Genomic DNA, 26,759 nt, shown 5'->3' on the forward strand with positions numbered 1-26,759 from the left:
CAATTTCCTTGGGGCAAAAAAAAATTACATCTGAGCTATTTGTTACTCCGTGAGTGAGGGATCTTATTTATTTTGTGCACCCTTGTATATTGCAGGTGGATGCGAGGCTGACACCCCTGGCGGCAATGGGCCTGGACCGAGGCGCCCTGATTCACGACGGTCTTCGCCTCCACGGTGGCGTTGTGTATCCAGGGATCAGAACGCTGCAGACAGAGAAGACTAGAGAGGTGGCTGTTCTCCCAATGGGTTACAACCGCGACGGGCTACCCGAGCTGCTCTACAAGCCGGATGGCCCTCTGGACAGTCGCAAAGCCACAAATGGATACCTGGGGCTCTATAAGGGCATCCCTCCTAATCTCCACAAGCCGGTGCTAATTCCAGGAGCGGAGGGTTTAAGCTTGGAACGGAGGTTGGCACCTGGGGAAAAAGCACCTGAAATGAGCTTAGGGAGCACCGGCAGTAGCTTCCTCCGTCTGCCGTGGCTTAACCCTTACCCGGAGGCGAGCATGTATCCCTTCATGGACTCGTCCAAGTATGCCACGCTGAACATGTACAAAGCGTCGTTGCTCAGCCAACCCAGCCCCTACCTCCCTCAGCATCTCGCTTACCCTTCTCTTTGCGCACCCCAAGGTGGCACCGTCAACCCCGTTGCGGTCACCTCTGCCGCTGAAAGACTCTACTACATGCCCACTTATCCACCTCCGGCCATGTCCTCTCCCCTCGTGGCCCCCCAAATGAGGATCCCTCCCGTCTCGGTGGCCCCCACGACCCTCGTACACTGCCAGGACAAGGGCCTCGGCATCGCTCCGCCATTTGTGCAGCAGCTTCACCAGCCTTCCCCGCATCCTCAGCATCACCCGTCTGCTATTGACAGGGAGCGATCACCCAATAGGAGCAGTCGAGCGAGTAGACCTCCCTCTAGGACTGGAGGCGGTGTCAGCAATAACAACGGCAGTGCAAGCGCGAGCGTCGCCGGCGGAGGAAATAACAACCTGCCGACCGAATCCTCGCCGCACGCACCCTCTCGTCTCCCCCAAACTCTCATTGACAATTCACTGGATCTGCAGAGGCCGGTCGCAAGGATGGGTCAACCGCCCGTCTCTTCGGCTTCGATATCTTCAGCGTCCGCCGCGCCCGTTTCTCATCTGTTGTCAGTTGGAAACATGGCCTCAGAACAGGCCTCGCCCGCCAGGCCACGGCCGAGGGACGGGCTGCCGGGTGCTGAAAGGAGACCCCGGTCACCGTCAAGGTCCAATTTTGACAGGCCCTCTCACCAACCCCAAGCAACCAAAGAACCGACGGAGAAGCCGTTGGATTTGTCTGGAAGAATACTGGAGTTTGGACTTCCTAATGGTTTCCCGATTAAGATGGACACCATTGCTCCCGGTGCACGTTATGGACTTCCCCCAAGCGGAGAACTTCTAAAAGAGAACCTATCCCTCTCTCCCTCCTCGCACCCTCACTCTGTGGTAAACAGCACTTCTGCAAAGGTCTCGGAGAGACCAGAGATGATCAGCACTTTACACTCCTCCTGGGTCGTACCCAGCCGGTCTCCCACTCAAACTCAGCACGCCACCGGCTTATCCTCATCTCCCAGACCTGGCGCAGATGTGGGCTCCTCACAAGCCAAAGGCTCCTCACCTTCTGTCATCAAACACAAGAATCTGGAAAGAGTACTCCCTCAACCGCGTAGCTTGTCCTGTCCGAGGATGAATGATCCCAATTCAGTTTCGTCGGATTCCTCCCTCATCACGTCCAGGGTTCTTTCTCCCAAATCAAATGGCGATTGGGCCAAGCACAGCCCTCTTCAATCAGAACATTTGCCAGTCGTGGGCCACCACAGAGAGGGAGTGGAGAAGTCCTCCCAGAATCCCAAGAGAACGGAAACTCTTCCGGAGCCGTCGTCGTACAAAAGGCCCATGGTGGAGAACGGTCACCCCGCCGGGCCCCTTTACCTTCCTCAAAGTGACGCTTACCTAAGCCACAGTTTGGCCTACGCCAATCGATACCTGCACTACCCGATCCCCGACAGCATGGCACTTCACTCCCTTCCGATTGCAGGGAAAGGTCCGGTGTACCCTCACCCGGTCTTGCTGGGCAGCAATAGCCTTTACCCATCTCACTTGGCAGCGAAACCTCCTTTGCCCTACCATAACTTACCGCCCTCTTCGGGTGGGGAATACCTTGCTTATAACTCACAGGAGATGTCCCACCCGCTAATGCACTCTGATAACAAGCTAGCGGAAAGAGGGGATGGCGGCCTGAAAGCGCGGCCACATGACAAATCCAGAAGTTTGTTTGAAGAAAGAGACAAGAACTTGAGCAAGGAGATGAGAGAAGGAAGCCAGATAAAATCAGACAAAGAAGCAAATGCACAAGAGCAAAGCGGCGCTCAAACAAAATCATCGTCTCCGCCTGCAGCGCCCCGAGAAAAGATCGAATGCATTGACCTCGTCCACTCGGACACCGACGCGGAGTCCACACCGGCGGTTCCGAAACAAACCTCGGCTGAATCCTCGGCCTTTGACCAACACCAACGTTACCACGGCAACCAAAACCCAGCGAGAGTGGACTATGAGCCAAAATTTCATCTTTCCCATCCTTACCCGATCCTCTCCGGACACAGCCCGACGCAAAAGCACCATCCCGCGGACCGACAGCAGGAGATGACTTACGGAAAGCCAAAGGCCGTTCAGGACGCGGGCTGTCCCGCAGCGACAGCTAGCGCATCCCCAAATAATCCTGGAAAGGAAGACGAAGACTCCTCGGCGGAACAGAGCCCCAGTCCGGAGCCCGCGGACGACGACCAGAGTACCTTACGTTGCGCCCGCACGTCCGGTGAGCGTAGCTCTGGCAAGGACAAAGGGTCAAGGGACGGCAGAGCTCGTCACTTCGCTCCAAATTGCACAGTTATGGCCAAAGAGGTAAACCGGGACGCGTTCACGTGTCGAGACGCTGAAAACGAAGACAGCGTGGTGGATCTCGGGGAGTCTCAAGGAGAGGGTGACGACGAGGATGACGAAGATTGCCAGAACTCTAAAGGCTCTCGCCGGTCCGGTCTGGCCAAGAGAATCGCCAACTCGACGGGCTACGTCGGCGACCGCTTTAAATGCGTCACCACCGAGCTGTATGCTGACTCCAGCAAGCTGAGCCGCGAGCAAAGAGCTCTGCAGGTAAGCTCCATTAGCATCTGTTTGCGCGCTTGTCTTTGTCTACGTACGCTGCAGCGTATGTCGCGGAAATCGTGACGTGCGCTACAGTCATTTTCATCTTGGCAACCAAAACCGCCCAAAAAACGTTGAACTCAACCCTCGGATTTGCACCGGGTTTCTTCCCACGGGGTCATGGACTTCGGCACTCTTAGGCTCACATTGTCCTTGTGTGAAGGAAAATATTTGTCCATATGACAAATTCTACCAAAAAAGACTTTATCGACATCGCAGGGATAATACTAGTGGGCCTCAAACAAACAGTGACAAGTAACAAAAAGTCTGCGTATCTCACCCAACTTCCCCAATGTATTATTATTATTATTATTATTATTATTATAGATATACAGTCAAACCTTGGTTTTCCAACGTCTCAGTTCTCGACCAATTTGGTTTTGGACCAAAAATTGTGTTTTCTTTTTTTATTTTTTATGCCTTGGTTAATAAGTGAAAATGGATTCTCCACCAAACTGAGAGCACCTGAATGCACCACTTGATCCTTCTTTGTGTCGGTTTTCATTGTAACCGATGGATTATTGTGAGCAGGGTTGTTTGTATTATTCAATCACCATTAAAAAAAAAAAAAAAGGAGACATTGATGAAATTGATTATATTGTTAAATGTTTCGGTTTTCGAAGAGGTTTCTGGATCGGATTATGGTCAAAAACTGAGGTTTGACTGTGTAGTTTTTCTCTCCCCGCATTCTTTTGAACTGCACATTTTTAGCAACGTGTTGATCTCCGACTGATGTTGAACTTTAGGGGTTTTGTTGTACTTCAAAACACCGGAATTAATTGGAATAAACGCTCTTTATTCCAATGGCCAAATTCCCATTTTCCCAATTGGGAACACGTCTTGCGCGTATGTGACTGGCATGCTGCTTTTTCCAGCCCGACACAGCGCAAGACTAATCCCCTCGCCGTCGTGCTGCTGTCCTGCCTACAACGGGCTTGACCTTCCCCCTCCATCTTAGTCAGCGCGCGCGTGCGCGCAAGGCCACTTGGACGCCTTCTATCAGGCGAGGCGCTTGGTTCAAAGGTTAACCAGGCCCGCCATGTCTGGATGTTGATTAGCGAGCAAGCGTTTGCTAAAGGTTATTCTCCGCGCTCGTCCTTGGGCGAGAACGCTTGTTTGGCGTCGCATCGTTTTTTTTATTTTTTTCTCCCTGAGCATGAGCGCGCCGGGCCCGGCGGCGCATAACGGCCGGCGGCTATGCTTAACCCCAAGGTGAGGGGCAGTGCAGTGAAGGGCTCGTCGTGCGTGCTTAAGAAGGAGCAGCTGCACGAGCTGGGCTTTCCTGTTTGGCTGCGCACTCCCCTCCCCCGCTTAGTTGCTAGCGCCAAGCCGCCGTGCTTCCCTGCTTGGCCTGCTTGCTGTCCAAGGGCACAATTCTCCGGTGCCCCTTTTGGCTCAGAAGAACTCCCTCGCTCCCTCCCTCCCTCACTCCCTCACTCACTCACTCACTCACTCACTCACTCACTCACTCACTCACTCACTCACTCACTCCCTCCCTCAGCCCTTGTTGCTCTCACTTGGCACGCATCAAAGCCACATCAATGACACCAGGGCTGGGCACTTTTTTTTACAATCACGTATCAAGTCCCCGGAGGGCCAAATTGGTTTCATCTGAATAAAAATATGTCTCTGGTCGTTACCAGATTGTCATTTAAAAGAGCAAAGACATCCAATCCCCGAAAATCCCCTGCAAGCCTACAAAGCCCACCCTACCTACATGTTCTCTCTGTGATCGCTACCAAATTTGAACCAAACAGATAAGCAATATTAACTCATTCAGTGCCATTCACAAATTTATTCAGGAATTGAAAATATGACGTAGAGTGTCATTCCAGAATTTGTTTTTTTTTTTTTCATGCTTGGGTGTCGGTAAAGCCCTGGCCATGGCCTCTGGCAATGTTTTTTTTTCTTTTCCACAAGGGGGCAGAATTTCCCTTTTTCTATGTTCCAGCGCTATATAAACCAATATGTAACATATTGCATTGTATTTTGGACAGCCGCCCTCATTTCAAGATCATATAACTCCAGAACCATATAAGTTAGGAATTAACTAATTTTTCTGATGAAAGAAGAGAATCTAAGCTTTGTAACGCTATCCTGAATCTTTATGTCGTCTTAAAAGTCAATATTCTATGAGTCCTGGAATTAAAGTGACAATGACAACAACCCTGGCACTGGGGTGGGCACATTTATAAACATGTCTGGCAGTGAATGAGTTAAAAAGTGTCATTTTTTGGGACGTCCCGCGGAAGCAACACTTCTCGCCATAGAACGCATGGTTCTACTAAGTCAAGTCGACAAGGTGAAAGCACGCACGCGGTGGTGAGATTCCAAGGTTCCACCCCGGCCGGGCAGATTAATTGGTGCCCTTCTGGTCAGAATTTGGAGTAGGAATCCTGCCGCTGTGAATTTCCTTCCTCTGACGCTTTCAAATGGTTGCGTGCTTTGAAGTAGCCATTTATTCATCTCTGCTCATGGCTTTAATTTGCTTTTTTTTTTTCTTTCTTTTTGGAATTGCATGACAGTCGCCATCAAATGCCCTTGAAGGCCCACCACTCTGAGGTTCCTCGACCCCTGATTAGGTCGCTCACATTCACACTTTAGAGCCGCCGTTTTGCACCCCCCCCCCCCCCCCCTTCGGCATCCCCTTTTCACTTGTCACGCGGTTTGCGTCGGCGCTCCAACATTCCGAATAATAAAAAGGCAACAAAGCCTGCGCTTTGTTATCTATCCAATGGCGCAGAGGCAGATTTGTTAACGTGTCCCAAATGTCCGTCCGTCTGTGTTGTTGCAGGCGTCGTCGTGAACTGTGGTTTTTGTCTGTGTCATGCTTGTCAATGCGCAGTGCGGCACAAAACCATCAAACGCTGAATTTTTTTTTTCCCGGACGTCTGATCATTTCATTTGTTTCACAGAAACCAAAAGACCCCGTTTAGTTACCATCACTTTTTTTGCCACGATGAACATCGTCTGTGGAAGCTCTCAGTCGTACAGGAGTGGTCCCTCCATGAAAAGGTTGCTTCAGCCGTCTGTCGTCTGTACTTCTTTCAAGGTGTCGGACGTTTCGCTTCTTATCCAAGAAGCTTCAGTTTGCCGACGAAGCGAAACGTCCGACACCTTGAAAGAAGTACAAATGAAGAAACCTTTTCGTCCACGACGAACACGATTTCTCAGAAATGATTTGATGCTTTTGTGCTGCCCTGTTGAGTGTTATTTTATGTTTTGACCTTTTTGCGTGACCGCCTTATGAATGTGTGAAGAAAGAGCGGAGAAAAGCTTTACAATAAAAAGTGGCGAATGAATTGATGGACAGTTCTATTGAGCCCACCCCCTCATTCTAATTGCTTAGATGGAAGTCATATCACGAGAGGGGAGTAATATAAGTCAACCTGCAGCTAACTGGGAGGTCAGTTCTTTACATTTCTTATCACATCTGCCTCTGATGGCCTCTTGTCTCCTTGTTGTACACTTTGTATGGCTGCGCACTCCTGTTTTTTCGCACTGCCTCCTTTCTCCCCCATTTCCCTCCCCTCAACCCTCCTCTTCCTGTCCGCCTCGGGGCTTAGATGTATATTTCCTCGCAATGTTTGTACTCCGGGAAGCGAAGATGTGCCAGGAATTTAAGGCGCGCGCGGACTCACAGCGGCCGCGATAATCTAACCCAAAGGTCCCCAACCTCCCCGGGCTCATTTGGTACCGGGCCGCGCGGAAAGAATAAATAATTTACATCCTTTCCGTTTTATTTATGATCTGAGTCCGAACTATGTTTTATTTTGAAAAATGAGCAGATTACATCCGTCTATGACTTACTCTTGACGCATGTCAAAATGCTTGTCTAGGTCACGTGATGCATACCGCTAAAATTAGCCTAGCGTAAGCTAGCAAAATGAGTCAAAAAAAAAAACCGTACTTGTTTTTGTGGCGTGTCTTATTTTGAAGCCACGTTTAAACATTACCATGGTTACCATAGAGCGTTCAGGGGCAGAGACGATGTTACATATGTTGTTGATGGCGCGATGTTTCCAGGACTCTGCTAAGAAAGTTGTATACAGATACACAATTGATTATTATTATATTTCAAAGAAAGAAAGAAAAACGTTTCCATGCCTGTCGTATCGTTTTATTTTGTTGTATTTATCGGCCGCTCCGTGAAAATATTCTTTGACATTAAAACGGTCCGTGGCGCATAAACGGTTGGGGACCGCCCGGTCTAACCCGGTCTTTATGCTTGCCCCCCCGCCCCCCTTTCAACCCTTCACCCCCCACCCCACTGCCTTATTATGTCTTGTGTGTGGGTTTAATTTCTTGGCATTTTCTATTCATTTAAAATGTTTAATTTTCTTCACACACACACAAAATCCCCCTTTGCATTTTTTAAATGTTTTGCATTTCTAGCTTTTGAGGCCAGATTCCAGCTTAAGAGTGGAAAGCGTGTGTGTCGCTTGGCCAGACCACGAGTGGTTTTCATGGGATTTCTCTGCATTTTTTCTCTCCTTCTTTTTGTGTGTGTGTGTGTGTGTGTGTGCGCGCACAGCGGGCGATGATGAGGTTCTCCGAGCTGGAGCTTATGGAGAAGGAGGGCGGCGGCAACGTGTGCGCGTCTGCCCCGGCAGCCGGACGAGAGCTGGCCGACAGCCAACGCAGAGAGAGAACGCTGGAACTTGGCCAATACGCCACCCGGCATGGGGACAGGGAGGGTGAGCGCACACACACACACACACACACACACACACAAACGCTGTGGCAAGCGAGACCGGGTCACTCTAAAAAAAGACCCACTTTTCCTCTGTCGGCGCAGACGCTCTCGTTATTTTCAAGAAGCCCTTGGCGACGGCTACGATCGGGAGGGTGAGATTGCGCCAGAGTGAAAGCAGTGTGTGAGGAAGGCGGACGGAAAGCGGGCTTGGAATGGGAAGGGGGGCTCGGGGGCAGATCGCTTGGCGCGCGGCCCGGCTGCATGTTGGAACCGGGCCCGGGCTGACGTGCGAGCCTAATTATGGCTGGCGCGGAGCGAGGGGGGGTTTGGCCTCGCGCTCGATGCGAGAAGGGTGCGGTGCGCTCATGCCGCGGGGGAGGACGTGGCGGCGGAAAGGGGGAGGAGGGGCAGCGGCAAAAGTACACGGGATGTGGCGTTGCCTCGGCGGAAGCGTCGCCGGTGAACCATCCAGATGAAAAAGTCTTTAGCCCATCAAAGTTTAACTGCCCGTCTTTAAAGCGGAATAAAAGCTGCCTGCTTCTTAACTAGCGTCTTCCCCCTCGCTAAGCGGCCGTTTTCCATCCCCGCTCAGGTTTGCCGCCGGCGTTCTCCAATAACCGCGTGCCGGTCCTTCAGAGGTGCGTGGCCCGCACGGAGTCGCCCGGCCCGAGCGACGGCGTTGGCGCGCCGGCCTCGGATGCCGCCCAAAGGCTCGCTCTCGCCTCCGCGGCCGAGGAGGCCCTCGCTCGTGACTTTGGCCTGCGCGTCCTCAAGGCGGAGCGGGACGAAGACGACACCGCGTTCCGCCCTCGCAAAAGAGCCAGGATGTCTGCCGGTGAGAAGTTGTAATTCCGCTTTTCCTATTGGCCGCACGTGCGCACGTCAGGTTGCTTTGCAAACACAGGTTCCCCAAATCAATTGCGCCCGTAAATTTAAAGCACGTGACTGGGAGACGAGCAAGCCTTCATTCCCGCCCGTCGTTCGCGGGGACGGTCGTTCTCTGTCTTCTTTGAAAAATGTTCCTCTGCGCCGCTAAGCCCCCCCGCGCCCCCTTTCAAGGCTGCTCTTTTCTTTTGCTTTCATCTGCCGTCCTGCCTTTGGGTCTCCTCCTTTTCGGCTTTCGACTCCGCACTCTCCCTCGGCAACAACTGGCGAGTCAGACGTGGGTCCTATGTGACTTTTTTGGGGGGTTTAGTTCTTCTTTTAACCTTTCATTTACCCCCCACTAGGCTCTTACATACACATCTATGTATTTTACGTACTTTTTTTAATGGTTCCTCGCTCTGAATTGCATCTCACTTGAAGGTGTCAACATGCATACTCGACAACCAATCAAAATTTGACCAAAAATTGAGTTATTTGTTCCAAATAATCATCTACGACTGTGGTCTGCATAGCCTGTATTCGACATTGAGTTGAACCCGAAGCAATGTCACATGTCGACATCCCATTTTTTGCCGTTTTCATGAATCACTACATGGAAGCAGTTTTCCACATCTCTCCCTTGTGGGAAATTGCTAAATAAATACATACAAAAATCAACACGTAAATCCATAAACAAATACATACATAAATACACATCAAAGAATAGATGAATACATAACTGAATAAATAAATGAATGAATAAATAAATAAATAAATAAATAAATAAATAAATAAATACAAACCATAAATAAATACATAAATAAATGAATAAATAAATAATTAAATAAATAAATAAATGAATAAATACTGAATAAATAAATGAATAAATGAATAAATAAATACATACAGACAGACAGACAGACACATACATACATACATACATACATACATACATACATAAATGACTAAATAAATGAAAACAAATAGATGAATAAATCAAATAAATAAATACATACATACATACATGAACAAATAAATAAATAAAATCCATAAATAAATGCATAACTAAATAAATAAATTAATCAATAAACAAATACATGAATAAATAGGTGAATGCATAAATAAATAAATACATACATACATAAATGAACAAATGAATAAACAAACAAATAAGTAAATAACTAAAAAAATCTGCTTGTTCGATTCATTGATGGGATTATCTCAAAAAAATGTTCCGTCGTGTCGTCCCATTCCTCAATCTGTTGATTTTTACATGGGATTAATGCCTTCCTACCAGATAAAATGTTATGGAAATAACATGATCTTCATGACCTAAATAATTATAGTTCTGTGTGTTATTACTAATCTTCAAAAATAATAGTAAAAAAATTTGAGATCCGGCAGCCGGAAGCATGACAAGAGTGCCCCCGCTTGGTGTTTGCGGTTACTGCGCTCGTATGTTCTTTTTTTTAAAAACGGCCTCAATCCGCCGACGGGAACACCCGACCGAAGCTGCGTTTCCCGTCCGCTTGACAAGACATTTTGTCGGCAGATGAGCGCGAGCAGAGCAGCGCCGACGACGACGCCGAAGTCGACGACGACGACGACGAAGTGCGGAAGCTCAAAGTGTGCATCGAGCTGAAAGGACTGCGCCTCAGCAAGCCCGCCCAGGGGGGCTCGTCTCCCGAGCGGCCCCTCATCAAACAAGAGCAACCCTGGTCGCGCTCGCTCGCAGAGCCAACGCGAGCGAGCGCCGGCGCTAAGAGCCGACATGGACAGGAAGTGGGGCCGCGAACCAGCGCTCAACGGTGAGTGTGCGTCAGCCGGCGTAACGCAGAGCTATCTTTGGCTTTCTTGTTGAGCCGCCTGTCGAGAAGGGGGATTTCCCGCCAGCCTTTTTGGAAGCAGGCAAAGGAAATGAGCTCCAGGATACTTCCTTCTGACAATCACAAACGGGAGCTCACTTGGCCTCCCCCTTGTCATGCCAGCTTTTTTACTTCATTACAGTGATACCTTGGCTTATCAACTTAATTGATTCCCAGACAGAGTGTCAAAGTGTCTATCCCAAAAATTAATTGCACATAGGAAACCATTAAAATGAGAATAATCCGTTCCCAGGTCCCCATAAAACATCATTTTCTAATTTTCTAAGCCTTAAAACTACACAAAATAGACCTTATTTTATGTATAATAAATGGGCTGTGGTATTATAATTGAATAAATAAACTGTACTGTACAATAAAGTCGTTTTATTTACCTTTGTGATGCCCGTTGATGGCTTGATGGAATGGAGCGGCCGCTTTCATCAGCATTAAACACTTGATGAGGAACGTAGCCTTCTTCTTTCACCATCTTGATGAATGATCCCTTGTAGGTGCTTTCTCTGCCATCATTTTATCTAGTTCCTCATCAACTGTGTTCTGTTTAGCTGGGTTGATAGCTTTTTGCATCAAGTTTACCGATGGCTTGTGCGGGTTGCTTGTGGAGCCTGATTAATGGGATATTTTAACCTTGCACTCTACACTCTGCCTTTGAACGATCAAACTTGAAACAAGTCCAAATGTCACTCCATTTTATCACTCTCTGTCGTCTGCCTGTCTCTTTAATGTTTAAACCACCTCCCCTGACTGCTGCGTTCTTGACCAATCACGTGGCTTTAACCGAAGACTGGGGGCGGGGAATAGAGGACTAAAACAAGCCGGCTGCCATTTTCTTGTTAGGAGAACGTGCTCATTGTGGCGCTCCGTGTGTATCCCGAAAAATAGTTTGTATGCCAAGGTAAAATTGTCATCAATGTAACGTTAGTAAACCGAAAGGTTGGTAAGCCAAGGGCTTCGTAAACGCGGGTATCACTGTATTTTATTGTGTGTGTGTTTTGGTAGCGCCTGCCTTGTAGAATAGAATGCGCCGTGACGGCGATGAAAGCGCGCACGACAAGAAGTGGCTGGTGGAGATTTGCGTGGGCAGGTGTCGTGTGACTAATGTGCGATCATTTCCCCTCGCCCTGTCGCCCTGTCGCCCTGTCGCCCGCCCCCTCCACGTCAAGACAAGTCGCAGGAAAAAGGCAAACCAGCGTGTGGGGGAGGGACCAGAGGGTCTAACTTATTAAAAGCATGCGCTCCCTTCTTGGCGTGCCCAGACTGAAGCGAGCGAGCGAGCGAGCGTGGCCAAGAGGAAAATAAAAGAGCAGGCGGGAGATGAAAGAAAGGGAATAAATCACACCACATTTGGCTTTTATGTTCCCTGCGCAAACGGCAGGCCTTGATTGGCCGTTGATTTCTTTTCATTATTTGATTTTTTTTTTTTTTTTCCTTCCCGGCTTTCACCTTTTCAGATAACGTCACCTTGGCAACAGCCCCGCAACCATTTTTTTTCCCTCCTTCGCTCTGCACGCTTGCGTTTGTCCTTTGTTCTCCAACGCGCCTGATGCGGACAAAAGTATTGGGTCGCCATTCAATTATTCCCCACGAGGCTCGTTCCTATGAAGTGAATCTTAATTCATCGCCGTCAGACAATTTGCACAATTGCGTGCTTCCAACTTGAGCGGGAACAATTTTGGAAAAAGCTCTTTTCTGATTGTGTCGACGAGCAAGATACCGGATTTTCCTCTGTATAAGGTTCGCCCAAAAGTCTACATTTTCTTCAAAAGTGCGCCATATAAGGCGCACCGGCATATTAGGCCCTTATAGGCAGGTGCGCCTTATATTTTGAAACCTTTTTTTGAAAATACACCATTCATTGGGGGTGTGCCTTATCGTCCAGAGTATCTTATTTATGGAAAACGTTTTAAAATATGTCATTCATTGGAGGTGCGCCTTAAATGTAGAAAAAAAGTTTGAAAATACACCATTCATTGGGGGTGCGCCTTATAGTCCACTTCACCTTATTTATGGAAAACGTTTTTAAATGTCATTCATTGGAAGTGCGCCTTATATGTGGAGGGAAAAAAATGAAAATACACCATTCATTGGGGATGCGCCTTATAGTCCAGTGCACCTTATATATGGAAAATGTTTTAAAATATGTCATTCATGGGAGGTGCGCCTTTTATGTGGAAAAAGTTGGAAAATACCCCATTTATTGGGTTGTATCTTATAGTCTGGTGCACCCTATATATGGAAAATGTTTTGAAATTCATTGGAGGTGCGCCTTATAGTCTGGTGAGCTCTATATGTGTGAAAAATGTTTGAAAATACACCAATCGTTGGGGGTGCGCCATATAGTCCGGTGCACCTTATATATGGAAAACGTTTTAAAATATGTCATTCATTTGAGGTGCACTTGATAATCCGCTGCGCCTTGTTTGAAAAGATAACATTTATTGGTGGTGCGCCTTATAGTGCAATGCGCCTTGTACACTGGAAAATACGCCACATGAAGATGTGGTGGGGGGAATTTGATATGGAAGAATTTCATTTTCCACCCTATAATTTCACCCCAAAGCCAGATAAAGAAAGGAAATACGCTTTCCACCACGGAGATTCCGCAAAAATGCTCGCGTCAAGAGCTTGAACAGCAGGCCTGCCGGTTCTTGCCGGAAACGTGTGTGCTTTCGCACTTTGACACGGCAAGCCACAATCAGATCATTGAAAGCGTCGGCAACAATTGAGTGGCGTTAAACTTGGCGCCGTGTGATGGCCTCGCATTGCCAAATACGTGGATGGATGCCGCCGTGTTTCCACTCGGCCTCGGCGGCGTTATGCAAAACAAGTGGGGGAGGAAAACAGCACCATATTTCTGCACTTTTCGCTTTGTTTCTGACCAGCCATTCAGAATGTTTATTAGCAAGTATAATGCGATGCCGATTCCATCCATTGTCAACTCCCAATCCTCCATTTTCAATTTTTAAACTTGCTATGTGGACACTGGGCGTGAGTTGAGAAACCCCATTTGGACTCCCGATACTTTTTTTGGGTGTCCTAACAGACATCAGAAAAATATTTTATAGCATCTAAAATAGCCAAAACACGCAGGCTGATATTTTGAGTCAAATGCAAAACACCAATCGAAAGTGTCCCAAAAACTGCCACAAAATGAGCTCGGAACTGGGCAGATTCAGAAAGTCCCGCCCCCTTGTTCGTGACGTCACATAACAAGACTTCCTGAATATTCAGCGTGAGTCTTAAAAGGTCAAATGTAGCTTTAATATGCCGTGGAATCTTTGTCAAATGCGCTCAATAGAAGTCATTTGAAGCCATTTTACAAATTATGGACGCAACTTGTCCGGAGGTGTCGGTTGTCCTCTTAAGGGTTCATTTGACTTAAAATGGGAAAATAAACGTTGACGAAACGATTGCTGCAAATTGCTTTCTCTCCGCCAAATGTTTGGGGTTGGAATCGCCTCGCTCGCCAAATTGGATCTGAAGCCATTTCAGCTGGCACCAAGTGATGTTCGAGCGCTCACATGAGCACGCTTGCAGAAGCTCATCAGTATGGGGCTCATCTGATTTCAATGAAAACGTCATCCCCCCAACCCCCAAAAAAATAAAAAATCAAGCGGCAAGCGGCGTTCCCTTCGTCTTGTGCGAAAACGCCTGTCGAGAATCCTTCAGAGGAAACGGCCTTTCCATTTTGCGGCCTTCAAGGACAACTGACGTCTCCGGACAAATTGTGTCCATAATTTGTAAAATGGCTTCAAATGACTTCTACTGAGCGTATTTTAATAAGATTCCGTCGCATATAGCTATATTTTATGTTTTAAGGCTCACGCTTAGTATTCAGGAAGTCTTGTTTTTGAGTTGGTGACGAGTCCGTACGTGACGTCACTAAAGGAACGCCCCCTGACCAAAAAAAAGACACATTGTAGCAGTCCTTCCGTCACGTCTATGTATTTTGCTGTACTCGTTTGGTCTGAAAAACTCGTGTTGCACCAAAAAGCCACCAGAAGAGGGCGACCAAGCTCCATGGAAGGAATTTATCAGCCTGTGAAAATGGAGGTGGCCACAGGAGGTCGCCATTTTGTGCCTCTTTTTGGGTGATACATTTCCCCCCAATGTTGCCTCAAAATGGCACGGAATAAATTCTTTAATGGATTGCAAACATGTATGCTTTCCTCTTCAGAACGATTTCGATCATATTCATAAGTGGATGCGTAACAAGAAAGCATCTTCTCTGAATCTGAAGCCATTGTTTGGATTCACTCGCAATGCAAGACGTCATGAACTGGGGGCGGGCCCTTCTGAAAATGCCCAATTCGCAGTTCATTTCTTTGCAGATTTTGAAGTCATTTTATTGGCATATTTTTTTGGCATTATTTGCATTTGACTAAAAATATCATCCTGCGTGTTTTGGGTATTTGAGATGCTATTTTCTGTTTGTTAGTTCGGAAAGAAAAAAGTGATTTGGTTGTCCTTTCAATGAAAACGTCATCCAAAATCAAGCGGCAAGCGGCGTTCCGTTCGTCTTGTGCGAAAACGCCGGTGGAGAATCCTCCCGAGGAAACGGCCTTTCCATGAAGGCCTTAAATAGCGTTTTGACCTCGTGGGCTTTTCTTCTCTGGAAAAGCGTCGCATTTGCGCAAGTTGAAGGCGCTCCGCGTTGACGCCGACGCTTGCTGCAGCGCGCGTGCCTCGACGGGGGTTCAAATGGGGGCTGTATTTTCTTCCCGATCGAGCAGGCGCGCCGCGCTCGCAGACGGCTCTCTGCGCTCATGAATAAAGCAGCAGAAGGTGAGCGATGGCCTTGCGATACCTTCCCGCACGCTAATAGCGTCCCCCCCTTTTCGTCTCCCGCAGGAGTGGGCGCACCTCCCCTTCACCCCGGCGGCCGGCTGAAGGACAGAGCGCACCCGCCGGGCCCCTTCTCGGGCGAGCCGAAGGAGCCCTCGCCGGGAGGCGCCCCTCCTCTCAAGCTGCGTCGCCACGGCGACGCCGACAAACCCAAGGGCAAGCGGCCCTGCAAGACCAAACACACCGGCCAACGAGAGCGCGAGAGGAGAAAAGAGGGCGACGCCCCAAACAGCCCCGGACGCCGTTTCCCGCCTGAGCCGGCGAGCGGCGACGACCGCCAGGTGAGTTTGCGCCTGACAGGAAAGGAAGGAAGCTTGTTTACGAGGTTTTGACCCCGCCCCGCCTCGCCTCGCCTCTCTTTTCTTCCACGCTACCTCCCGACTCGTCGCGCCGCTTAATTGTCAAGCGCGCCTCGTCCGCCCCGTCGGCGTGCGCAAAGGCTGCGTGTCGGTGAGCATTCCTGACATGACAACAAACCCCGGAGCAATTAGACAGCGGCGCAGAACACGAGGCCCGCGCTCGCTCGCCCGCCCGCTAGCTCGCCACCCCTCCCTCGCCTCTGCGGTGAGGAATGTGGCAGCCGCAGTCGAGCGCGTGAACTTCAAAAGCGTGGGGGGGAGGGTGGGAGAGGGGGGAGGAAGAAAAAAAACACGAGCACGGGGAAAATTGCGGGGGGGAGGTGAAAAAAAAAGGCGAGTTGTTTTGCGCCCGCGCCGCTCGCTCTCTCCTCCTCAGCCTGACAGCTGCTCCGACATGGAATTCCACAGGGAGGGCACACACACACACACACACACACACACACACACACACACACACACACACACACACACACACACACACACACACACACACACACACACACACAGACGGAGCCTTGGCAAGCGCCTCTCTCGCCTGTTGGTTTAGCGGTTGAAGGAAAAAGTGGCGTGCCAGCCTGTAGCGTAGCGTCAGCGGCGCCTGCACGTGTGACACATTTGCGTGTCTTCCTGACGTAAAAAAAAAAAAACAACAACAACAACACGCAGATGTTGCGCATTAAGGCTTCAGAAGTTTGACAATCATCAGAAAAAAAAAAGTTAATTCCTAAATGATATGGGGCTGGAGTTATATGAGCTTGAAATGAGGGCGGCTGTTCAAAATACAATACAAGACATACATACAGTATTGCTTTCTGTAGCGCTTTAACAACAGCTGATGCTGGAAGAAAATGAAGCGCTAATATGGATAAAAGGGAAATTCTGCCCCTTGTGGAAAAGAAAAAAATTGCCAGAGGTCTGACCAGCGCTTTATTATGACAACACGCGCCCACTTTGTGTTACTTTATGTTACTTCCGGGTTGAGTGAAGGCTGGCGCGTGTGGCTGCCGCCGCTCACCCGCAGAAAAAAATATCCTATGACTGTAAATTGTCCTTGAGAGTTTTGAAATGCGCTTAGAAATGAAATATTTTATTATTACGACTATGTCTATTAGCTAGCTAGCTATCTTTCCATCTATTTGAGTAACTTCTGGGTTGAGTGAACGCTGGCGCGCGTGGCTGCCGCCGCTCGCCCGCAGAAAAAAAATATCCTGTGACTGTAAAGCGTCCTTGAGAGTTTTGAAATGCGCTTCTAAATGAAATGTATGATTATTATGATTTCTGATTGTTTACGGGCACCCGTGTACAAGAAAAGCCGAACACACACACACACACACACAGATGTAAGGCCTCGGAAGGTAGACAAAGGGCCCCGTTGCGCGCGTCGACACGGAACGCCGCACTTTTGGGGGCGGGGAACGACCCCGTTTTTGACGGACCGTCCGCTGATCGCCCCCCTTTTTCTCTCTCTCTCTCTTTTTGCCTCCACAGCCGAGCGAGCAGCGAGAGGCTCCGAGGAAGCGAGCCGCCTCTCCTAATCATTCTCCCCGCTCTCCAGTCAAGCCTCACTCCCCCGCCGCGCTCTGTCCGCCCCCGCCAGAGGTCACGGGGGCCCAACGGATGCCCGTCGCCGCCGGCGACGCCCCGGCGGTGCGGCCCATCCCGCCCGAAGCCCGCCGGCTGATCGTCAACAAGAACGCGGGCGAGACGCTCCTCCAGAGGGCGGCGCGTCTGGGCTACGAGGTAATGGCGGGCGTGCGGGCGGGAAGTCGGGCGTGCGGGCAGGAAGTCGGGCGTGCGGGCAGGAAGTCGCTCCCGCTCGACTCGTCGCGCTTCTCCACACATTTTAGCGTCTTTGCCTAAATTGAGCTTGTTTTGTCGCCGCTCGCTCTTCCACATGCGTCGTCTTTTGTCCGTTCTTCGCCTCCCTCTGTTTATGTCTTTCAGCGCAGCGCAGGCTTTCGGTTTTCCTTTTTTTTTTTGGCGTCCTTTTTCCTCCCCCCTCTCAGGTTTCCGCTGGTTTCCCTCCCCCTTCTTTCCTCTGGCCGCTCTTTCTCTTCCTCTCTTTGTGACTCAGATTGTCGTTGGCACCCCGCGAGCGCACACACACCCACGCACACACGCTAAAAAAGCCTCCTCCCAGCAAGCCTCCCTCCCTCCCTCCCCTCTCCTCCCCTCGCCCTCCCATCCTCCTCTCGCCTCGCCTCGCTCCGCTCTCACATCTCATTAATTTTCCGTGAGGCAAAGTGTGACACACGCACACACACAGAGGTTGGCGCGCATACGCACGCTAACGCGCACGCTAACGCGCAGACGGCATGGGCAAAATGATTATACGGAGGCGAGCGGAGACGCTAGCTGCCTCTCTCACTTTCTCTGCCGCTTCTTTTCTTCCCCACCGCGCGCGCTCGCGCCGCCGCTTTCTGGCGGTGGCCCCGCGGCTCCGCCACGCAAAAGACAAGAATCTCCTCCCGCGGCTCTCAAAGCCTTTAGCGAGACCGGTTTTCCCCACCTAAGAGCTTGGCGCCGGGCGGTGTTTTAGCGCAAATGCGCCGTCGTCGGCTTTGCCGTCTCCGCCGCCGATGCGGATTTGGCTCGTCGGTGACTCATATTTCGAGCTTGCCAAAACAACGGCAAGGTAGAAGAAGCGGCGCGTTAAAAAAGGGAAGTCAACATTGATCTGTTTAACGTTCACGTGTGACCTAGCGACATTACACACGACTGACTGGATTGAGTGAATGGCTGCCGCTGCTCACCCGCAAAAAAAAAATATCCTGTGACTGTAAAGTGACCTTGAGAGTTTTGAAAGGCACTGAGAAATGAAATGTATTATTATTATTATTATTTATTATTATTATCATCACGAAGTAGCGAGGGATGACTGTCGTTCAGTTTGCCATATGCGCTATGACATTAATTTTTCTCAAAATATGATTTCGTTTTGTGGATCAACAGCGCCCCATGTGGCCATAAGCTGGTACTGCGTCATGTTGTTCTTCAAAGAGACGCTAAATTGATCTGACTCAGTCGTCCGAATTCTAAATGATCGATGAATCGATTGACGACTTTAGGGGTCAGGAGGTCAAATCCCTTCGGCGGGAGTGTGATGAGATCAGCTCTTTTGTTTACCGTGTGGCTGATTCAAAGTGTGTGCTGTTTGCGTAACCGACACAGCTTGCGTCATTCGGGAGGGTTAGACATTTTTTTGTGACCGTTTTTAACTCGTTACCTGCCAGACGACGTATAAAAACGTGTCCACCCCAGTGCCAGGGTTTTTGTCATTTTCACTCAATTTGCAGGACACACGCAATAATGTGTTTTAGGACCACATAAACATTCAATGCACAGTAAGAAACCTTATTTATTATCTTCTTTCATCAGAAAGAAAGACTTAATTCCCAAATTATATGGGTTTGAAGTTATCTGAGCTTGAAATGGGGGTGGCTGTACAAAATACAACGCAATCGTAATAATAATTAATAATAATCCATTTGATTTCTAAGCGCCTTTCAAAACTGTCAAGGACACTTTACAGTCACGGGATAAGAACATTTTTTACATATTGGTTTATATAATAATACTAATAATAATACATGACATTTTAAGCGCCTTTTGAAGCTCTCAAGGACACTTTACAGTCACAGACAAGCATAGGTATGATAATAATATAGTGCTTTAGCACCAGCTGAAGCTGTAACAAAGTGCGAACATGGACAAAAGGCAAACGCTGCCCCCTCGCGGCAGCGAGAAAACCTTGCCGGAGGTCGGACCAGCGCTTTATCGGCACCCTCCCGCCAAGAAAAACCCAAACAAATTCGGAAGTGGCGCTCCACGTCATATTTTCAATTCGCGAATAAATTTGCGAATGGCGGCGATCATCTTGACGTTGTACCAAAGTCAACCACTAGGTGGCTTGCCGTCAATAGAGCGACGGTGCCGTCCGTGTGCGCACGTTGCCTTTTAATTAAAGCCGGATGGCCCTTTGTCTCTCCCCTTTTTCCCTTCCTCCCCCGTCCTTTGCGCGCCTCTCTTCTTGACACATTTTCCAAATGGATTTATTGATCGGCGCACTTTAATGCCTCCTCAGCTGCGCCGCGCGTCCGCCGGCTCGCCACATCGCCGCTTTTCCGCGCGTCCTCTCGCGTGTGTAATATCTTTAATGGCCAGCAGAGGCGTCGTCAGCAAAGTGTAAGTAGGTGTGTGCGCGTTGCTCATTAAGCGCTTGCTTTATCGTCGGACGCGCATTCAGACACACGTTTGTGATGATTAGGCGTGTGCGTCACCATGTGTGTGAGTCAGAGCGGGCGGCGAGTGTGAACGAGAGGTAAGCGCTGGGAGTATAATGGCCTTCTAATGGCCCTCTAATGTGCCGTGGTGACTGCGGTTGGCGGCGGCGGCAACGGCGGCGGTGGCGGCGGCGGCTCTTCTTCCTTCCTTCCTTCCTTCCTTCCTTCCTCGCTTCCTCGCTCGCTCGCACACAAACACCAAAAGCGGCAGCGGGGAGCAGTCAGCCGAAGCTGGCTCGTCTCTGTGATTTATGTCTCTCTCTCTCTCTCTCTCAAACGTTTTATTCCCCTCCCGCTTCCTTCTTTCCCCCCCGCCTCCGCCATCACTCGCAAACCCCTCCCTCGCATCCCCTTTAGCATTTTTTTTCACCCCCTTCCTGCGTGCCGAGAGGGGGGAGGAGAAAACCTGACACTACACAAACAAGGCACTGGCCGCTGCGCAAACAACACCCCCTCACCCCTTTCCCTCCCCCTTTTTCCCTCCCTCCCTTTTCTCTCTCGCTGCCTCTCAGGAAGCGCCTCTCTCACTGCCTGCGTGTGATAAGCCTGGGGCAGACCCCTGGGGCTCTCACACACACACACACACACACACACACACACACACACACACACACACACACACACACAATTTATGCATAGTGCCTCACACACACACACACAAACACACACAAATACACAAGCAGAAAAGCCCGTGGATGCACAGCGCTTGTCCCGTACTGGTGTTTTAGTGCCGCAAGCTCCAGGCTTATCACACGCAAGCAGCGAGATATAAGGGGCCTGGGAGACATTGACACACACACACACACACACACACACACACACACACACACACACACACACACACACCTCACATTTGCTGATTAGTGTGACACACAGAGTGACACCATTTGTGACCTAATAAGCACACGCCAGTCACGCCAGCGAGCTCTTCTGAACGGGCCACACGAAATGACTCATGTTATAAAAATAACTGAGTTGAGGGGGAAAAAAACATGCTATCGCTAACACACACACACACACACACACACTTCCACATGCAAATTCGCTAATCATCTTTCCCGCACACTCATTTCAAACATTACACGCCCGCACGCACGTGCGCGGGCGTAATTGAAGACGCTGGCACGCGCTCGCTCCCGATGCCCGGGCGACACGGCGCATATATTCATGTTCGTTTAGTTTGGCGCTCCGTGCCGGCGCACATGAAAGCCCACTCGCTGGCTTTTTAGCACCTCCTCCCCCAAGCGACCCCCCACTTTCGTCGCTCTCCTTTCTATTCGCTCGCTCGCTCGCTCGCTAGCTGGCTGGCGGAGCATTTGAAATGCTAATGAGCCGAGATGCTGCGGATGTCTTCATCCCTCTCTCCAACCAACCAACTCCGCGTCCCCCCCAAACCTTCTTCCATCTATCTCTACCCATGCCGGCAGGTGATCCAACCCTCCCCCTCCCCCACGTTTCGCTTCAGTCCATTGAAAAAAGTGGGATAGAGGTGCAATCTGTCATTTATTCTCCTCACATAAATCAAGTCTGATTTTCTCTCGTCAAGCTGGATTGCATTTGAAGTAGCCGCTGCATTTCTAATGGGGCAAAATAGCCGTCCGCGATTTGGACGTTTTGCCTGAGGAGATAAATGGACTCCCTTTTCATGCGGCGTCGTCGGCATCGAACCCCACCGCAAACTGTCGCCGAGTTATGAAACGTTAGCGCTAGCCGTTTAGGAAGTTACGCGTGCGTACTCTGTAGCGTAGCTTGAAGATGGAAACTTCTGAACTCCAGCGTGGAAAACTGCCACTTGTTGATACAATCCCGACTAGACTCGGATGCGCTTATAGGATGGCGCCCAGGGAAAAGCAATGAAATAAAGTATTAGGACGTTTTATTTGAAAGTCTCGCAGTGAAGACATTTACATTTCACAGCAGCAACGTGAAAGGAAAGGAAGAAGTAGAAACGGCTGTAAAGGCAACCACTCTCGCGACGCCATCTTGAAGTCAAAACAACAAAAACCAAATACATTGACGTTTGTAAATGGAAAACAAAATGGCCGACCATCATAAATGTTAACTCATTCACTGCCAGACAAAAATGTATCCAGTCCAGTCCGGTGCCAGGGTTTTTGTCATTGTCACTCCAATTCCAGGACACACAGATTATGGAGTTTTAGGACGACATGAACATTCCATGCAGCGTAAGAAAACTTTGAGTTAATTCCTAAATGATATTGGTCTGGCGTTATATGAGCTTGAAATGAGGGCGGCTGTCCAAAATATCAGTAAAGTCTCATTATATCGATATTCTCGGGAGTGGGAAAAAATATCAATATAAGCGGAATATCGATATATCCCATCCTGCGGCATGTAAATTTTCTCCTTGCGTTCATAGAAATAGTATCGTAATAAGCAGTACTATCCATATAACCAGACTTTACTGTACATACATATTGGTTTATATAGCGCTTTTAACAACAGCTTAAGCTGGAACAAAGCGCTAACATGGAAAAAAGGGAAATTCTGCCCCCTTGTGGAAGGGAAAAAAAAACATCGGCAGAGATCTGACCACCACTTTATCAGCACCCAAGCACGAAACATCGAAACCCAAACAAATTGGGGAATGGCAGCGAATGAGTTAAAAAAACCGAGCACGTTTCTGCCAGACGTTTGTGAGCGGAATTCTTCTCATTTCTCATCTTCCTCGTTTGCGATGACTCGGAAAGGGCAAAATGGCGTCCGTCCCACTTCCTGGCAGACTCGTAATGCAGCTTTAGCCGCCGATGTAAGACGAGGTTATGCGGAGGTGGGAACAGATGACGTTAACGCTCCCGAGAATTAATGAGCTTTCTACAACCCCCGCTCATTACGATTGCCAGGCATTAGCCCGCTAGCTCGCTAGCCCTTCCTCTTTTAGCACCGTGGCATTAGCCAGACGCAGACGTCAGCTTTATTGATTTCTATTTAGTCCTTGTTTGCTTCGCCGTTCCGTTTTTTCGAATGAGTGTATGTATATTCATCGCAAATCCGCATTGTACTCGGGAGAGGCCATTATGCATTTTCTGACTTTACCACCCAAAAAAACATTCATGCTTGCGCTTCTCCCATGCGGCCCCGCCTCCCTCAGGCCGAGCGTGAGCTTAGCCAGCCGTGGCCGAAAAAGCACACAAACATCTGCTTGTATGCGTGGCGCGTCGCGGGGGCCGCGCTGCAAGGGGTTAAATGTCTGAGTGATGCATTGATTGCAGGCCAGCGCAGGGAAGCATTCTAGAGAGGGAGATTAGAGGACGGCGGAGGTGGGGGTGCTGCTCGGAAGCGGTGTGTGCGCGTGTGTGCGTGCGTGCGTGCACACGCCTCATTATAGTGCGGAAACGGGTATGTGTGTGTGTGTATCTGGCGGGAAGCCGGGGCGCTCGTGCTAAGCTCCTCGCTCTCTCCCAGCGATATTAAACACGGCTCCAGAGGTTTAGCGCTACACCTCCTCCACAGCCACACACACACACACACAAAAGCGAGCTGCATATCAGCACTGTCGTCGTCAGCCTCAACCGCACACACACACACACACACACACACACACACACACACACACACACACATTCCTGTTTCAATGGTTTTGTGAGGTCCGGATAACTCCAGATAAGGAGTGAGGACCCCCCCGTAGCTGATAAGTTTAGAGAAGCACTCGCGTTCCATTTGAAAACTAAATGTCACCCCATTTTCCCACTTCAACTTCTTTAAAAACAAAGCAATAAAAAGTGGACTTGAAACTGAAATAACAGCAGGAGTGAGCTTTCTGAATGGCTACATTCAAAGTCCTCATCCCTGTGATGAATTTGGTTAAAATATATTTTTACTTCTTGTGGTATGAACTTTTCCCTCTCATTAACCACACACACACACACACACACACACACACACACAGTGAGTAAAAAGTGTGCGTATCCGAGTGAAATGAAAATACTTTTGGGTGACTTTTGTGAGGACCTCTCTGAAACTTTAACAGATGCATATATCGACCCTCTAGAAGTCAGTAGAATGAAAAACTTGTGAGGACCGGCCAAAAGGTCCTCACTTGTCAAAATGTCCTTACTACACATGGTATAAAATGTTAGTGGTCCTCACAAGACCAGTCATACAAACACACACACACATGGAATCCCCAGAGGGAATTTTGGGCACAGCGCTCCCGAATCTCTCCCCAACAGGCAAACGGAATTCTGGCAGCGGGTGAAAACCAGTTGGCGCGTCAGTCCCGCCTCACTCACGAGCATCCCTCCCACTTAAGCACCTCCCTTTACACTTACACTTTTTTTTTCTTGCACACACTTGTTCACTTCTCTTCTTTTCTTTTCTCGCTTTCTCCCCCTTCCTTTTTTCCTCCTTCCACGCCCCGGATCGCCCTCTAAATCAGTGGTCCCCAACCTTTTTTTTGCGCCACGGACCGGTTTATTGTCAGACAATATTTTCACGGACGGGCGGATAAATACAACAAAATAAAATGAGATGACCTCGTTAGAGAGCCGGTCGCCGCATGTTACGCAGAGTGGCTTTGGTGCGTGGCAATCATCTGTCGCAATAAATCCACATTTTAGATAGGACTCCTGCTATTGTCTGTTAAAGGACAACCGACGTCACTTTTTTGTTTCTTAACTGACATCAGAAAAACTTTGATAGCATCTAAAATACCCAAAACACGCAGTATGATATTTTTAGTCAAATGCAAAACACCAATAAAAACGACTGAATGTGTCCAAAATCTGCAAAAAATTGAGCTACGAATTGGGGATTTTCAGAAAGTCCCGCCCCCAGTTCGTGACGTCTTGCATTGCTGGAGAATCCAAACAATGGCTTCAGATTCGGAGAATATGCTTTCTTATTTCGCATCCAGTTATGAATATGATTCAGATCGTTCTGAAGAGGAAATCATACATGTTTGCAAGCCATTAAAGAATTTATTTCGTGCCATTTTGAGGCTACATTGAGGGGAAATGTCTCACCGAAAAAGAGGCACAAAATGGCGACCTCCTGTGGCCACCTCCATTTCCACTAACTGATAAATTCCTTATATGGAGCTTGGACGCCCTCTTCTGGTGGCTTTTGGGTGCAACACGAGGTCCCCAGACCAAACAAGTACAGCAAAATACATTGACGTGATGGAAGGACCGCTACAATGCGTCTTTTTTCGGTCAAGGCGTTCCTTCAGTGACGTCACGTACGTACTCGTCACCAACTCAAAAACAAGACTTCCTGAATACTAAGCGCAAGCCTTAAAACATAAAATATAGCTATATGCGGTGGAATCTTATTAAAATACGCTCAGTAGAAGTCATTTGAAGCCATTTGACAAATTAAGGACACAACTTGTCCGGAGACGTCGGTTGTCCTATAAATGCAACCTTTTTTTTTTCCTTCAAAGTCGTAGGCCCTTCTTCCGTCTCCTCACTGGGCCTTTTTGCCCTTCGAAAAGAAACTTTCCAAAGATGTTTATTTTTGACTCATTTTGCTAGCTTGCGGTGGGCTAATTTTAGCGCTATGTATCACATGACCTAAACAAGCGTTTTGACATGCGTCAAGAGTAAGTTATAAACGGATGTCATCTGGTCATTTTTCAAAATAAAACATCGTTCGGACTCAGATCATAAATAAAATGGGAATTAGGTAAATTATTTCTTTCTTTCTGCGCGGCCCGGCACAAAATGACCTGCGAACCGGTGGTTGGGGACCTCCACTCTAAATCACTCTTATCGCCAAAACACAAACACACACACAGAGAGAGAGATTTTGGAGCGCCACCCACGACAAGCCCACCCTTTCATCTCTTGTTATTGTCAGCTGCGGCCCAGCGGACGCCCCGGCAGATCTCATCCGCAGACTCATTAATCTGTCATCTGTCGGGGTGTTGCCTTCGCCTTCGCCTTCGCCGCCGCCGCCCTCCTTCCGCCCGCTCCATTCAACCCCCACTTCCAACCCGCCGCCAGTCAAAACCTCCCCCACATTCCTCCCCCCTTCCTCGTTCCTCCTTCCGTCCCTCCAGCCGCCCTTTTCGCCAAATGGGGAGAGAGCGAGATAAACACTCGGAGCAGCTGGAGGGCGAGAATTAGCATAGAAATGGAAGTTTGGAGTCATTCCCCAGGTTGACGGGAGGGAGGTCTCGGCGGCGGGGCTGTTAGAGGGGACGGCGCCGAAGCGTTGGCGTTTAGACGCCGATGCACGCGGCTGACGGAATTAAAACCCTCAGGTTCGGGCTGGGCGGGTTCACGCGGCGGTTCCCATTTGCTTTGCATATCTCCGCTAACGCGTACCTGCCAACTACTCCGGTTTTGCCGTTTTCATGATCGTGACAATTATGGCTTCCTATTAAAACACGTCAAAAATCATCAAAATAGTAAAGGCCTAAAAACATGATCGCTAAGCATCATATCTAAATTTAGAACGGGCGATGTTAGCTGTTAGCTTCCTTTGTATACAGTAAATCGCATGCACGTGCTATGGGTTGCTATTCCTTGAATCTAGAGTCAGGAATTAGCGTCGTTTTTATATCGTTTTTATCATTGTCGTGTCATGGCATCAAAAAGTGTGAAATCTAAAAGAAAACCACAGTCGTTTCGTGCGGAATA

General features: G+C 49.0%; 1 protein-coding gene across 1 annotated transcript in view; it reads left to right on the top strand.

The window, feature by feature from the left end:
- The window catches only part of LOC148894969 (BCL-6 corepressor-like), a 61,674-nt gene that overhangs the window by 27,169 nt on the left and 7,746 nt on the right, over positions 1–26,759 (top strand). Inside the window, 8 exon segments of the mRNA XM_089003401.1 lie at positions 96–3,173; positions 6,574–6,630; positions 7,759–7,921; positions 8,513–8,755; positions 10,337–10,511; positions 10,513–10,592; positions 15,519–15,793; positions 17,360–17,611. Of these exon segments, the coding sequence (XP_088859527.1) occupies positions 96–3,173; positions 6,574–6,630; positions 7,759–7,921; positions 8,513–8,755; positions 10,337–10,511; positions 10,513–10,592; positions 15,519–15,793; positions 17,360–17,611 (4,323 nt within the window).

This window comes from Hippocampus bargibanti, linkage group LG08 (genome assembly GCF_051943395.1).
Source record: "Hippocampus bargibanti isolate YZ-2025 linkage group LG08, ASM5194339v1, whole genome shotgun sequence".
NCBI lineage: Eukaryota > Metazoa > Chordata > Actinopteri > Syngnathiformes > Syngnathidae > Hippocampus > Hippocampus bargibanti.